The sequence below is a fragment of the Dipteris shenzhenensis genome, chromosome 28 (assembly GCF_047967505.1).
Source record: "Dipteris shenzhenensis isolate YYH24624 ecotype China chromosome 28, Dip_SZ_1.0, whole genome shotgun sequence".
Classification (NCBI taxonomy): domain Eukaryota; kingdom Viridiplantae; phylum Streptophyta; class Polypodiopsida; order Gleicheniales; family Dipteridaceae; genus Dipteris; species Dipteris shenzhenensis.
Window position 1 is genome coordinate 32,754,067 of NC_141623.1, and position 16,183 is coordinate 32,770,249.

Here is a 16,183-nt window from a genome sequence, read left to right on the forward strand (position 1 = left end):
ATTTCTTTCTTCCACTCATGCTTGTGAGCGGTGTGGGGCTGGCCCCTTGGTGGTTGACCTCCCTTGAGCCTGGCAATCTCAGCTAGTGTGTGCCTCTTAAGCAAAGATCTTTTATTGCTAAGTATCGTAACAATCTTTGACTTGGCCCATTTATCTATGAACTGAACATTGGGGGGATTGGGATACCTAGAGAGAACAGCAGTGAGGGTCTCATTAGCCAACTTTTTTGGATGGCCTTTGTAGTGAATAAAGCAATCTTTGTAGTTGTTAGCAATTATAGAGCGCATGAAGGCCACCATGATATCCTTCCCCTGTGCATCCATCAAGATGCCTCCTATCTGAGTGATGTCATAGTAAATCGTACCATTACCCTCTGGCATGTCGGCATCATCTAAATCATCCCCATCCCCACCACTACCCCCCCCAAAGCAAGCTGCCATGCATCCCCCACCGCTCTCCCTACTACTACGCATACTACCCTGTCATGTCAAGCTAGTGTGCTGGCCACTCGTATAGCTGGAGAAGCGACTCTCGATTGCACGGGAGTATGCTAGCCACTTGTAGCTGGGAGAAGCGACTCTTGATGGCAGGGTAGTACGTCGGCGGCTCTGCGAGGTAGAAGGACCTCTTGACCATAGGGGGGGAGAAGGGGCTTGACTCTGTAGCCAGCTGGGCTATCTAGACTCTACTAGGGTAATCTCAGCGGGTGTGGGATTGGGGTGGTTTGGAGTCTGTACTGCCGACTCCTGGGGGGTGTTTGTAGTACCCGTCATGTATGTGTATAACTCTGCAGGAGTGGGAGGGTGCCCCAAAATGTTATATAACTCTCAAAAGATGGCATCTCGAAGATCAGGTGAGGCTGAAGAGCTTCCTAGCCACATGATGAACTGAAGAAAAGAAAAGAACAAGATTACCATCGAGCATGCCCTTGTCACGAGATGAGGGAGCATTTGGATGCAAGTAGCTATAAAGTAAAAAACGGATGTACGTGCATATGTGTGCACGAGTGTGCATGTGTGTGTGTGTGCATGTGTGCATGTGTGTTTCACACACACACACACACACATATATATATAGAGAGAGAGAGAGAGTACCCAAATGATTTTTCTTGGAGGGAAAATGCCATATGTATGTACCAAAAGATTCCACCTATGTAGTAAAAATTCCTAAGCTTGCATCAAGCTCCACCTACAAGGGTCCTTTCTCATGCAACCTGTGCTTGCATAGATATTTCCTTATAAGCCAAATTGTGGATTGGGACACCTCACATAGGTTGAGTAATGGAACAAGATTCTCCACCCACCTTGTAGCTTTTTCTCTATCATACTTTTTCTACCTCTCTATCATTTACCATCACTCTTATTATGAATCCTCTTTGCCTCTCGATGCAAGGTGTCCACCATTGAGCACTCTCTTCTACCAACAGACAACTTTATAGCTTTGCATTTAGTATCTATTATCCATTTCTTGTCTCCCCTGTGCTATAATGAATTGTATCCAACTTTTGTCTCCATGTCCCCTTCCTCGACCAAGCCCCTACCTGTTGTTCGTGGCCCCACCCATCACTACCACCTCTCGATTGCATGCTACATGGCAAAACTCCAGAATTACAGCTTTCACTTGTGAGCCCCACTAACTGAAACCCTTCCAAACCACTTCACGGTTTGCCTCCACTTGGCATGCCACCACGTGTACCCTTTGTGTGGAGGTGGTTTCCCCACAGTAGCCCAGCTTTTTTCAACAAGTGGAAGCTATCATCTCTTAGAAATATCTCGCAGCAAAGTCTTTTTGTTCTCCCCCTCTATTCCATTTTCCTTTTTGGGATTGAATTCTGCTACTTGCCGCTCGTCAAGGAATTGCACGTGAGTAGACTACACCCGCTTGCTTACTCGTACGTTTCAAGATACAAGACTTTTTGCCCACTTCCTTCGCCTCCTTCTTCTTCCATATCCGCTGAGAGTTATCTCCACTTCCAGCCATTGCCATGGCGGCCGCCACCTTTTGTGAGGTATTGCTAGCGATCTTACTGCCTCCATTGGGCGTCTTCCTCAGATATGAATGCCGTGTAAGAACCCTTCCCCTCTCAGCTCTGTATTTACGTTGTGGGTTAGTGGGATCAAGTCCATCTCTCCGGGTCAAGCTGTTAAGATCTCGGATCGAGGCCATCTCTCCAGATCAAGCTGTAAGATCTTCTCCAGGCCTTTCCGTGGACGTCGATTGAGCATTCTCGACGATCGTAAGTATTCAATACAACCCCGTGGAAGATCAGTTGAGCATGCCTCCCTAGGAGAGAGCTGCGCGGCACCAGCTTAGCACAAACGATGATATCATGGTAGTGGAAATGGTAAAGGTGTGGGCGGCCATAGTATTCGAAAAGTACTTTCTCCCTTCGAGAGAATTTTCTGCTTCCTGATTAAAATTGTATGTTTGCATTACGGTGGAAACAAAGGTTCCTAGAAAGCGACCACACAAGAGTAGGTATTGTGACATCAGGTTGTTTCTAGCCCTGTAATTGTTCGGGTGAACCAGATCAATTTAGAGGAAGGGCTCAAAGTTCCGTGTAGTTTTTAAATATCGTCTTGCATGTTTGTCTTCTCATATCTGCTTTCACGTTAGATCTGAATGCCCGAGTAGACGTTAAATGGCTTAATTTTGTCATGTTGGATCGCAGGGCTTTTCCTGCTTCCCAAGTTTTGACAGATTTTTGTTTTATTTCTTTGTTCTGCAGGTGGAGTTTTGGATATGTCTACTTCTCACGTTCTTTGGATACATTCCTGGGATTTTGTATGCTCTATATATTCTCTTGAAATAGTATACAGTGCCCACAGGACGTCGTGAGCGGGCTTCCTTTACCGTGACAATTACTTTATTTGATCATTATTGTACCTCATAGTCTCTTTGTATTTCAATTTAAAGTTTCAAGATTTTTCATTACCTCTGAGTCAAACCTCCAGCAAATTTTTCTACACTACTTCCACACGATGGTTCTCTTTCTCATTTCCTTGGTTTCAATGTAAACAAGATGAATTTCATTCATGTGGCTTGCCCTAGATGTTGAGCAGAAAAGGGGGCGAATTGCAAGCTGAGAGAGGGAGAGAGAGAGAGAGAGAGAGGGAGAAGAAGAAGGAGAGAGAGAGAGAGAGAGGGGGGGGGGAGAAAAAAGTGAAGGATTGAAGGGATGAATAAGAAGAGGAGAGGGAGAGAGAGAGAAAAAGGTGGAGAATTTCATGGGATTCTCACATCCTCCAATGGATGCCAAAAAAAGGTGAATATAAAAATAACTAAATAGTTGATTTTTCTCTTTGGAGCACAAACGATTACTAAGGCCTAACCATTGAGGGCACTCCAATAAGGCCTACCCATTGAGAGCAGTCCAAAAATTTATAATTCTCTTTTTTTTGTACGTTTGGATTCTTTCTTGCTAAAGTGCACCAAGGAATGTTACGTATAGTTCACATTCATTGTCTTTCTTTAAAAAATTAAAATCATGAAGTAACACAAAAGTGGATGTATACTCTAGGAAGTGGCTCCAATGTTTAAAACGGACGTGAATCATTTTGCCACATTACTAATTAAATGTTTAATTAGTAATGTTTAAAATAGACATATATTCTAATTAAAACTATAAAAGCACACAAAGGAATGCCAAAGTATAGTCACTAGTGATGGTGTCCCTAGAAAGGAAACTATGTGGTCTTAATTGCCTTCAATCAAGATTACAAAAGCACACCAGCAATGCCAAATTTATGGTGATGTGTCTTTATAAAGGAAAAATATAAGTTTCCCATTATCACAATATCATCTCAATTATACTAGGAGCTATTAATAATAATTTAAATACATGGAAACCAATATTGTGTGAAAACTCTCAATGTCTTCATGGAAACATTGCTGAGGTGGCAAAGGCCACTTAGGGGAATTTACATACAACTATGGAATATAAGTATATAGGTCAAAGTTACTAGAATATTAAGCAACACAACAAAGAGAATCAATCTTTGGCCATATATAAATTTGTACTTTAATCTTAGCACCTTAGACATAATTTTGGTATGGCATAAAATACCCAATTTTAGTGGGCAATAAGGCATCTCAATTACACTTCTCAATATTACATTGTTAATAGTCTATTTCTATAGCAATTATATGAAGATAGAATTATAATCCAAGCTTTTATGAATCACGTTTTGAAGTATTTCCTTTAAATTACAAAGTTTTAAGGCTATGTTTTGTGAAAAAAGATCCATACTCTTAAATCTCGCTTACAATTAGAAAACATATAGCTTACACATAGAAATCAAGAATCTAGGTTTCGATTTAATCATATTTTTTAAAGAGATAGTAAGTTCATTTAATTTCTTGACAACTTTGAATATTCAAAGTGATAAACACATCTGATGCAATCCCAATGCTTTGGAGGTGCACTACTAAGAAAGCCTATTTATCACATGCGTTCAAGGGGTATTTAGAAAATGCATCACCTAAACAATTTCCACCAATAAAACCACCCCTCTTTACTTTATTATGAACCAAGCCCCTCCTATTATTATTGTAATTCTATTAATTTTTTGCATGGAGTTGAATTAAAAAACTCCTCCTATTATGGATTTTTGTGTGTGTGTGTGTGTGTGTGTGGATTAAAAAGTCCCATCAATAATTGAGCCATACAATTAATTCCATCAATTGGATTAAAAGTTCAAAAAGAGAAACATATAAGGAAAAAATGTTTGAGACATCTAAGTTGAAAAAATGTTTGAGACATCTAAGTTGAAAAAATATTTTCCTCCGCTTGTTATCTCTTGCATGGGATAAGAAGCGATTAGTGGAGGTATGGGACGATTAGTGGGCTTGGTATGTGGGGTGGTTAAAAAGAAAATGTAAAGGAAAGATTTCATGGGAGGTACATAAAAGAATAATTCATAGTTAGGGAAGTATTCATGTGTGTGTGTGTGTGTGTGTGTGTGTGTGTGATCCTTTTGGCCTTCATGCCTACTTTGATTCTTTCCTAAATTCATGGTAGCTCCTTGCCATGCTCAAGCTAGCCCCACCTTGACCCTCTCGAAGTTTAAACTTAGGCCTGCTAATAAGCAGCTAACTACAACTTTATACCAAATAGGGCAAGTGTTTCATAGTCTCATAAGCAGAGTTGCACAAAGCCACATTGATTCAAGAAGAACCGCCCAAACAACTAGAGGGGGAAGGCAAAACAATACAACACTTCATAGTCCCTCAACCATCCACGAGATATACCATTTTGACTGCATGTACTACCATCGTGGTGCATGAGACTACGCAGAGAGAGACGTAAAGACAGAGAGACAGAGAGCGAGACACACACACACACACAAAAGGGGGTGGGAGAGAGAGAGAGAGAGAGAGAGAGAGAGAGAGAGTTTTTTACTTCATAGCAACAATGCCAAGACGCACACAGAAGGGGGTGGGAGAGAGAGAGAGAGAGAGAGAGAGAGAGAGAGAGAGAGAATCTATTTGTTTATATATATTTACATGGACAAAAATATATAGAGAGAGAGAGAGAGAACAAAGTGAAATTCCTCAAAGCTTGAGATTTATAAATGAAACCTTAAATTTTATTAAAGGAATCTATGATCACAACTTTGAGACCCAACGGAACGAGTCTCTAGCCCGAGTCGTAGTAGACGGGTCAGGTTACTCATTACTTATGAACCAAAGGATTTTTTCCTAAAGTTGAATTTAAAAGCCCCTCCTATTATTGTAATTCTATTAATTTTTTTTGCGGAGTTAAATTTAAAAATCCCTCCTATTGTGGAGTTGAATTTAAAAATCCCTCCTTTTGCATGCATGTGGTACATTAACATTTTGTGAGGTAAACCCCTAAGTCCCAAAGCCATGAATTACATTGACCATGGCAAAAAATTATGTAGACATTTTTCTAAGGCTAGATAGTATATATTATTTGTAACTTAAATGGATTTATTTATAATCTTGTTCATAGAGTTCCAAGCTATTACATATCAATACAATACCAAACTCTTTTATTGACTATACAACTTTGTAACATAAACTTTTCAGACAAACTATTTTATTGATGTTAAGAATCAATTTATTCATGTCAAATCCCTCCAAATCCAACCATCAATCCTAGTAATCCTAAAGTTATTATTGAGAAAAGATATTTATGTGACAAGATGAAAAGTCTCATCACTGTCAATCGCTGACTTCATAGGCACTGTCTATAATGCACAATGTAGAAAGGATTTGTACTCTCTTTGGAGCATGCTAATGAGATGAGTGTGTGGGCAGAAGAGGAGAGCTTGGTATGTTGTTCATAGGCATTAAGGACACTGAATTGCATAGCATTTAGAGATAGTAATTGGAAAGATTTACTAAAGGTATATTTTTAGACACCAAAACATTTTTCATCAAAACCCTTGGATCATAAGAAATCCAAGGATTACATGTGGCTTAATTAGAAGCCAACTTTTCATTGTATGCCACTATGTTTCCTCCCTAAAGAAGACACAAACATAATCTCTCACTCCTCTACAGTGGTTACCATCTCTCCGTGCTCCATTCCCTCATAAATCACATGCTTTAGGGGTTGAGCCTCATTAGCTTCTATTTGCATCTCTATGGAGATGATTTACATTGAAAAATTTGATGAAATACTAAGAATGTCCATGATATTTTTCTATTCCATAGTAATTTGGAGCCAACTTCACTTTGCTATTAGACTAGCTACTTTTTCCATTAAAAGTATGGCTTGAATTCCTCATGGTCTTTGTGGGATGTTTTTGGATTACTATTGGTAGTATATAAGTTTCCTTGCAGATGGTGTTCACACTAGGGCTTAAGATCTCATTGAGGGGGGAACTTTTTGTCTTTGTATCTCTTCAATCCAACTATTGGATGACGAGATGGCTCAGTATGTGCTCCATGGTCTTTCTTTGCAAAAAAAGTACATTGAACCAATTTAAAGAGCAAAATCTGAGCTACAAAGTTGTTTCCTAGTGTTTTAATAATTTCTTGCTTTGGATTATCCACAGTGCTGCATTGTTTATGCTAAGGTTTACTTGTGGTCTCGTTTTAGGAACTTCATGGAGGATGAGATGAGAACATTGGGCATGGATGATATTGATGGCTCTTCATACCCAAAGACACAAAGTCATGCAAATTCATGGATGTGCAAAGTTGTTGGAGAGGTGATGCACGACTTGAAAGGCATGGTGATGCAAAGGAGATTCCTAGAGTTAATGATGTTGTTGATGTAAGTCATGAAGCTCAGGCATTTGCTTTTGAAATTTTTGAGTTTGCTATTATGGAAAGTATAAAATATTCCACTACCAATACCTTTCTCTATAATGCAATTTGCTCATGCATAGAAATTGAGGGGAGAAGAAGAATTCACATGATGCATTAAACAATGTGAGAAGATACTTTTAGACGCAAAGGACATGAAACTTACGGGGGCAAAAGAATCTTTATTTAAATTTATGTTTCTAAAATGATGTTTCTTCATGTGTGTATATGTGCATGGACCATTATTGTAAAGAAATGGGAATATCTCCATTTGTAATAAGGAAGCATGGAGAAGTCACACTATTGACCCAAGGAAGCCTACATGATCCATTCCAATGTGTTGTACATGAGATTGCGATATATTACAAGTTGGATGTGAGATTCAATATAGCGGAGCAGAGACTTAAGCCCTGTTTCTAAGGACTTACTTGAGGATTCAAAGACCCCTATTCTTGATGTATAAGAGTTAGAAAGATGAGAGAGGCTATGAAGCCTCATTGTAATACAATTTGAAATACAAGTATTTCTATAATTTTCTCAATTATCTTTTATATGCCTAGTGCAACAATTATGGCTATTTTAATTATTTGTTGTTTTTTATATTGCATGTATTTTTATATCATCTTCCACACAATTATATCATATTCCATGATGTTACATCTACTATTTTAAGTTCAATTTAGGACATTTTGATGTGAATTATAGGTCAAGAAAATGTTTGTCAAGTTTGGCCATTCTAGTGACCATTTTTTACAACTATTAGAAAGGATTTGACCATGGTGTAGAATTCAAAATTGATCAAGATGTCATGAGAAAAAGAACCAAAACCCTTCACCATGTGAATTTGACCATGAGGCTAAAGGAAAAGTTGACCAGCATGTTATGGGGTGTCCAAAAATGCCAAAATTCGTCATGGCGTGAATTTGTCCATTTGGACACCCTCCAAATGACCAAATTCGTGCCATGGTGGATTTAGGCATTTTTTGACACCCCATGACAACCCGATCAACTTTTTCTTCAGCACCATGGTCGAATTCTTTGTAGATTTGCCAGAAATGGTCACTAAAAATGACCAAAATTGTCAAATTCTTTCATCTACCCCTTTAAAACCCATATTTGTTGTAGGTTTTCTTTGTCAAAATAATTTTTAATTTAATCCAAAACATTTTGATCTTGTCGTACATCACCTTGACAACTTTCATTTCCTTTGTTTATATTGGCTTTGGAGGCACCTTGTAGGTTCGCTATGTTAATGTAATTTTGGATTTAATATCCCTATATCACCTTGAAATTTTTTGATGCATTTCATAATTTGCATGTGGAAATATATAATTTAAAGGGGAGTTCAACAATTTTGGTCTTCCACTAGTACATGACCTTGTAAAAATCTTATTTTCTAAGTTTATGTTGCTCTTGTAGGTTGGCTATGTTAATGTATTTCTTAATTAAAATCTTTATCTTCCTCTACATAACCTTGTATGAAGACATATAGATTTTACAGAAGTAGCTAAAGGTAGTTGATAACTTTGGCCATTTTAATGAACATTTCTAGCAAATCTAGAAGGAATGGATGCAATGTAGAAGGCAAAGTAGATCGGCATGTCATGGGGTGTCCAAAAATGTCAAAACCATCCATGGCACAGTTTTGGCCATTTTGACACCCTCCAAATGGCCAAATTCATTCCTTGGAGGGTTTTGCCATTTTTGGACACCATGCCAATGAAGTTGGGCTTCTACACGGCAACTAAATTCCTTCTAGATTTGCCAAAAATGGTCATTAAAATGACAAAACTTAGTCCAAAGTATTTTATTGACTTGGAATATTCTTAATATTTCCGAAAAGAGAATTTAAAATAAATACATAATATTGATAGAAGTAATTGCATGGAATATTAAAGAGAATAATAAAATGGCTATAACTTTTGCACTGTAACTTCGATTGCACAGCTTTTTAATTTCAAATCGAGAGCACAAGTAGCTCTATGATATTTTCCTAGAACATTTTTTTGTGTATGTTAAAATTCAATATAGAATACCCTTGAAAATCAGTCACAACTTAAGGGGGTCATAATTTTGTAACTAATTTGCATACAAATGAAGGAAAAGGGACAAGTTTGCATATAAAATATTCACCTATCTATAAAAACATTTTGGAGGTGGTGTATTCAATACTCTACAATTCAAAGTGATACTACCTTATACTGCATTAACAGCATATTCAAAAGTTAACCATAGGTGAATCAAAAAAATTACTTATAACATGGTATCTTGCAAGGATGAGAATGTGATGGAAAATATATGTTTGTATATAATCTCTTTATTCAAATATTACAAATACTCTTTATAGCCTGTATCTCCTCTTTGTTACCTCTAATACATAAAAATAAGAGGCTTCTAAAACCCCCGAGTAAGCTCCTATTACAAATACCATTAAGGCTCTCCTCTTGGTAGCCAACCACCGAGTTTATTCCATCATTGCCAATTGGATACAATTGCATTAAGGGAAGCCATGTGATGGATCATGACGATCAAGCTGTCAATATTTTGATGCACTTTAGTAGTTAAGTAGGCATTTGTGAAAATTGGACGTGGAAGACCACTACATGTCCTCCTGCTTGATTAGTATAGTGCACCAATGTGATTTCAACCAAATGTGCTATTAACATTGGCTTGCTGAGCACGTAGCTCATCAATATCAAATGCCTCCTACAACAATTCAACAACCATTACATTAGTAGATTTAACAAAGCACATTAGATTAAGAGACCATTTTTTAAAAAATTGCATAGGTTGCTTCCCATCATAGTATTTTCTCCTTTTATGCACCCTCTCTTCTAATTGTGATGATCTCTAAAATTTTTCCTCTTTTCCATTGTTAAATGACCTTTGTATGATGCAAGCAAAACACAATGATATTTTCTAGAACAACAGTGAAGTGAAGGTGCCTCTTTTCCCCTTTATATACCCAAAACTAACAAATATACACTGTAAAACAAATGCGACATATTACCTTAAAATTTTAGACATGAAACCACTATTTTTTATGTCCTCAAGTCATGAAGAAAAGCTATGCAAATTCTAGAATGCACAACCTAGAATTTGTGGAGAGCTTTCACCATTCAAACACATTATTGCATAAAGGATGAAATGGACATTGTTCAAGCAATTCTCTACATGACTTCCTACCTTTGCCTCTCCCATGCAGACCTATGTGTCACCTATGTCCTACCCTATCACCTAAACATCCCCCCCGTGTTGAGAGTTCACGCTCAACATCATGTGATCATGTGTGCATAGCACCATCACGTGATCATATGTGCATAGCACTAACCTTATAGAGTGCTATAAAGGAAAGGGTTAGATCCCCTAACCCTAACCCTAAATGGGTTTGTATATATTCTATTTTTTCAACTAAATCTAGGGTACAGTTAGTCATTTGTGGTGTGCTCTCTAGCTGTGCCCTCTCTCCTCATCTCCGCTCTTCTCCTCTCCCCTCTTCATATTTTGTCATGGTATCAGAGCTCCCTTGCCTTCCGTTGAGGCATTGCGATCCTTGAGAGTGCGAGAGAGATCGAAAGATTGAGAGAGATTGAGTGTTTCATTCTCTTCCGTTGAGAGAAAATTTCATCTATTGGAAGAAGATTTCCGTTCATCTTCCTTAGAGAGAGAATTCCATCAAGGCACAAGCCCTCTCATTGAGTCATCTTCATGGTTTCTTCAGCTCTTCACGTAGAGCTCATCATCTACGATTTGAGAGGGAAAGCTCAAGATTCCGCTTCTTGCAGCTCAAGATATCCTCTCTTGAGTGACGCTGTCCATTCTTTGAGTGATTTTCAACGTCTTTCTGAGTTTGTAAGGTCATGTACGGTTTTGTGAGTTTGTAAGGAAGATTGAGAGATACCTTAAAACGTCCTGTGGTTCTCTACAAGTGACCAGGTACTTCTACAGCTCGCATGCGACTCCAACAACTCTAAGCTACTTCATCATACTTCGATCTAGAGCCCGACTGCTCAAAGCACCTCCTGCAACGACAGGAAAGCAACGGCTCCCATATGCTCAAGATATAGCAACTCTAAGGCTCTAAGCCCAAGCTGCAAGGCCATCTTCATCGACACAACCACGACACAACCAGCTACAACAGTGGCTCAAATCGCGACGGCCTCATAACCCAGCTCCAAAGTTACTTTGTATGCCGACTTCTCTAATGAAAACCAATCGCGTCTGGCTCCTCTAATGCTGCACTCTCCTACAGCTCCTTCTCAGACAGGGCCAACGACAACGTAGAGCTCAAGGCTCTCACGGTCGACTCAATGCCGGGAAATTGCGAACCTTTGATGGCTAGAAGCGAGGGTGTTGGGCAAATGTAATCACATTGCGAGAGTTTGGAGGAGTAGGTGGAGGCACTGGTGTTTGCTGGCGAGCTTATTGGTAGCATGAACATGTTGGTCGTAGGGGAGGCACAGAGTAGCCTCGTCTGCATAGCACATGACAACCACCACGGGCTCCTCCCAATGAAGCAACATCTCCAAGTAGCAACTACATAGCAGCCAACGTGACCTGCAGCATCAGACTAAAGCTCACGGAGCTCACGGACAGCAATACCGGACGGGCGACTTCAACCAAAGGCTTAACTCAACTCAGCGCTCGACTTTGCCCGCACGATGACCTTTTGCTAGCTGCTCACGCTCCTCTAGCCATAGCCGCGCTCTCCAACAAGCTCCAACCAAGGAGACAGAATCTTCTTAGATTCTGTCAGAATGTACAAGATTTCAACTACCCACGAAGCGACACATGGCAGCTTCCTCATCCTCACCACAACCTCACCTCAAAAGGGTTGGATAAGGTTGGTCAAGCCAACCCAGGTAAGGTTTAACCATCGTTCCCTAATCAAGGTGTGATTAAGAGACTGCCATGTGGTAGCTTATCCACTGCCACATCAACAAGTGCCACATCATCCTTATCTAACATGTTATCACTAACACATTTACAATGCCATGTCATCAGTGACACATCATCTAGCCACATCATCAACCACATCATCAATGACACATCATCAACCACATCATCAGTGTCACGTCATCATTGCCACATCACCTTGCTGACATCATCATCTGTGCCACCTCAGCTGTCCAATCAGCACTGACCTCTGCAAGCACACAAAGTGCTCCACAGTCACTTCATGTGACCACTCCTGCCACCTTAGCACAAGGCTTCATAGGCACACCTCTTGCTAGGCACAGTGCCACATCATCACTGCATGTGACTCATAGTGACACATCATCATTGAGCACATTTGCACTCCTTTTGCCCCTCCACCTAGATCGTCATATCTCTTGATCCAGGAAGAATTTGAGGGCGCTCCAAAAAGAAAAGTCACTCGTTTTTTTGTGCTCTATGCGCTTGTCACATCATGCACACATTTTGGTGCAAGTTACCTAGCAACAGGATCTACAATGGCATCTACAACTACACAAACAGTTTCTGCACTAGTAGCAAATCCTACCATTGCACGAGCTCAAGCAGAATGGGATAAGAAAGACAAGTATGCCTATCACCTGATCAAGCAGAATGTGCAAGATGTCATGCTAGGATAGCTCAACACAGTCAAGACATCGAAAGAAGCATGGGATATGTTCGCAGCTCTCTACGAGTCCAAGAACACATCTAGGATTCTCACCCTGAGAAACCAAATGAACCAGAGTTTTCGCAAGAGCAATGAACGGGTCATGCTTATGTACTCCACATAAAAGATCACAACAATCAACTTGCAGCAGCAGGAGAGACTATGGACCCCATAGAAATGGTTCAAGTCATTCTGAATGGACTAGAAGAGGGATACGAGAATCTAGTCTAGAGGATTGCCATCCAACGGCAAATTCCAACACTGGAAGGACTTCAGTCAGTTCTACTTGGTGAAGAACTCAGGACTCAAGCCATTCAAGCACGTAAAGATCATTCTAATGATCAAGCATTTACAACTTCAGACAGAAGCAGAGGTAGAGGCAAAGGCAAAGGTAGATCATATCAGAAAAGTGGTCATCATCAGCAACAAAATCAAAGTCATCATCAACATCAACATCAGCATTAGCATCATCCTCAGCAACATCAAAATCAGCAAAGAGGAAATCATTCCAATCGAGGAAGATTCAAGGGACGAGGGAATGCATCCACCAATGTGTCAAACATTTAGTGAAACTACTGTCACATGTTTGGACACTATAAAAGAGATTGCCGCAAGAAGCAGTACGACCAAGGCGGTCAATTAAGTAGTAATCGAGGGAATTCTTGAGGCAGAGGAAATCATTGTGGTGGACATTCCAGTCACAATCATTTTGCAAATGAACATGGAAATATGTTTCTTACAAGTGAGGAAATGCATCAAATTGATACAGTGTACCTAGACAGTGTACCTAGACACTGATTTCAATCCCAAAGAGGATTTTAGCTATCAAGTCGACCAAGTGGAATAGGATCCTTGGTACATTGACCGCGGTGCATCATCTCACATGACAAATCATCAACAATGGTTCATAGAAATGAAGCCACTAGAAGGACAGAAAAATGTCATCTACACACCAAACAATACACCGAAGGGACAGGTGTTATCGCTATGAACAATTTCACTAGTACAAAAGGATTAGTGAAAGATGTGCTCTATGTTCTGAAGCTCAGCAGGAACCTTCTGTCAGTAGGTCAAATGATGGAACACAATTACAAAGTCACCTTTGATGGTGATGAATGCACTATCAGAGACAAATCCAAAAGATGTCAGCTAGTAGCAAAAGGTGTCAAGGAAGGACGCTTGTACAGAATGCTAGCTACAATACCAGATAAGCATGCCATGTCAGCTCAACCACAACAGATGCCACTATTTGCAAAATGGCACAAGAGATATGGTCATGTCAACTTCAAGTACTTGTTAGATCTCAGGAATCAGAATATGGCAATTGGGATTCCGAAGCTACAGTTTCTTGGAAAAGTTTGCGAAGCATGCTACTTCAACAAACAAAAGCGAACCAATTTTGTCAGAAGTACCTCTCGTGCACGAGGTATTCTTGATTTGATACATACAAATGTATGGGGTTATGCCCAGACCCGCAGCATCAATGGTTCACTTTACTACTTGACTTTCATCGATGACTACAGCAGATATTGTTGGGTCTACTTTCTGAAAGAGGAATCTAAAGTGTTTTCCAGATTTCAAGAATTCAAAGCCATGGTAGAAAACCAGACAGGCAAAAAGATCAAGGTCATGAGATCAGATAAAGGAGGTGAATACATGTCTTCAGCATTCATGAACTTTTGCAAAAATCACGGCATTCGAAGACAATTCACATGTGCAAATACTCCTCAGCAGAATGCAAGAGCTGAAAGGAAGAATGGGCCTTTAGCAGACAGTGCTAGAGCAATGCTTAGTGAAAAGCATCTTCCAAATCAGTATTAGGCAGAAGCAATAGCTATAGCAAACTACTTGCTTAATCGGCTTCCTACCAAACCGATATAGGGTATGACTCCTTATGAAGCATTCATTGGACACAAGCCACACATTGGGCATCTCCGCATATTTGGATGCATAGCATATGCCCACATACATGATGATCATTGCAGAAAATTGGATGCAAAGGCATGCAAATGCATCATGGTTGGCTATAGCGAAGAAAGCAAAGCATACAAATTGTATGATCCCATCAACCGCAAAGTCATTATCTCCAGAGATGTAATATTTGATGAGGAATTAGAATGGAAAACCTCACCTACACAAGTGATAGAAGCATCGATTCACAGTCATCTATAGAATAGGTTGATGAAGAAGAGCAAGAATTGCCAGCAACACCCCAAGCAGAGCCACAACAACTCAGACAAACTACTAGGGAAAGCAGACCTCCAGCCAGATTGACATATGCTCAGAAAGGCAAAGCAATTCAGGTGGAAACCACCAACTATGCTCTTATGACTACCATCATGGCTACAAAAGAGCCAGTGTACTTTGAAGACACAGTAGACAAGGGAGAATGGCAAATTGCTATGAATGAAGAAATGGATGCTTTGTATAAGAATAATACTTGGGAATTATGTGACCTTCCACCAAGAAAGAAGGCCATAACAAACAAATGGGTATACAAAGTGCACAGAATCATCATCTTGAGGGAAGGCCTACTTCATGATATTGATCTTAAGGGAAGGTGTTGAGAGTTCACGCTCAACATCATGTCATCATGTGTGCATAGCACCATCACGTGATCATATGTGCATAGCACTAACCTTATAGAGTGCTATAAAGGAAAGGGTTAGATCCCCTCACCCTAACCCTAAATGGGATTGTATATATTCTATTTTGTCAACTAAATCTAGTGTACAGTTAGTCATTTGTGGTGTGCTCTCTAGCTATGCCCTCTCTCCTCATCTCCACTCTTCTCCTCTCCCCTCTTCATATTTTGTCAAGTGCTTCATCTCCTTGTTTCAAATGTGGCTCTATGAATGCTCTCCAATCTACCATCCTCTCCAAGATATCCAAATAAACTTTATTAGTAAATGTATCTCACACACATAGACACTTATTTCTTTACACATGAACACACACACACAGAGTAAGAAAACAATACAATGTCTGTGCTCAACAGATAACAGGATCTCATACGTAAGAGAGAAAAACAAATAGTATGGAGAATCAAAATTTTGATTACTATAGAACTGATACAATAGATGGCGCTACCTCCCAGCCGTGCACTCCTATGAAAGAAGCTTCAATGGCAAGCTAGAAACAGTAGAGGACGGAGGGTGAATGCCAAGGAATCAGGTTTGCTATAGCTAGTGATGAAATGGGCTTCACGGGCTTGCTCTTATATAGCCACCAGTCGTAGTCGGTTAGGCTTAATTGGGTGCCGACTCAGTCTGCCCAAAACGG

General features: G+C 39.8%; 1 protein-coding gene across 1 annotated transcript; it reads left to right on the forward strand.

Moving 5' to 3' along the window:
- The first annotated feature begins 1,851 nt into the window (after positions 1-1,851).
- On the forward strand, positions 1,852-2,934 carry LOC147883468 (hydrophobic protein RCI2B-like). Its single transcript, XM_087399387.1, has 2 exons — positions 1,852-2,065; positions 2,729-2,934. The coding sequence occupies exons 1-2, from the start codon at positions 1,985-1,987 to the stop codon at positions 2,810-2,812; spliced, it is 165 nt and encodes a 54-aa protein (XP_087255513.1). The 5' UTR covers positions 1,852-1,984; the 3' UTR covers positions 2,813-2,934.
- The last annotated feature ends 13,249 nt before the right edge of the window (positions 2,935-16,183 follow it).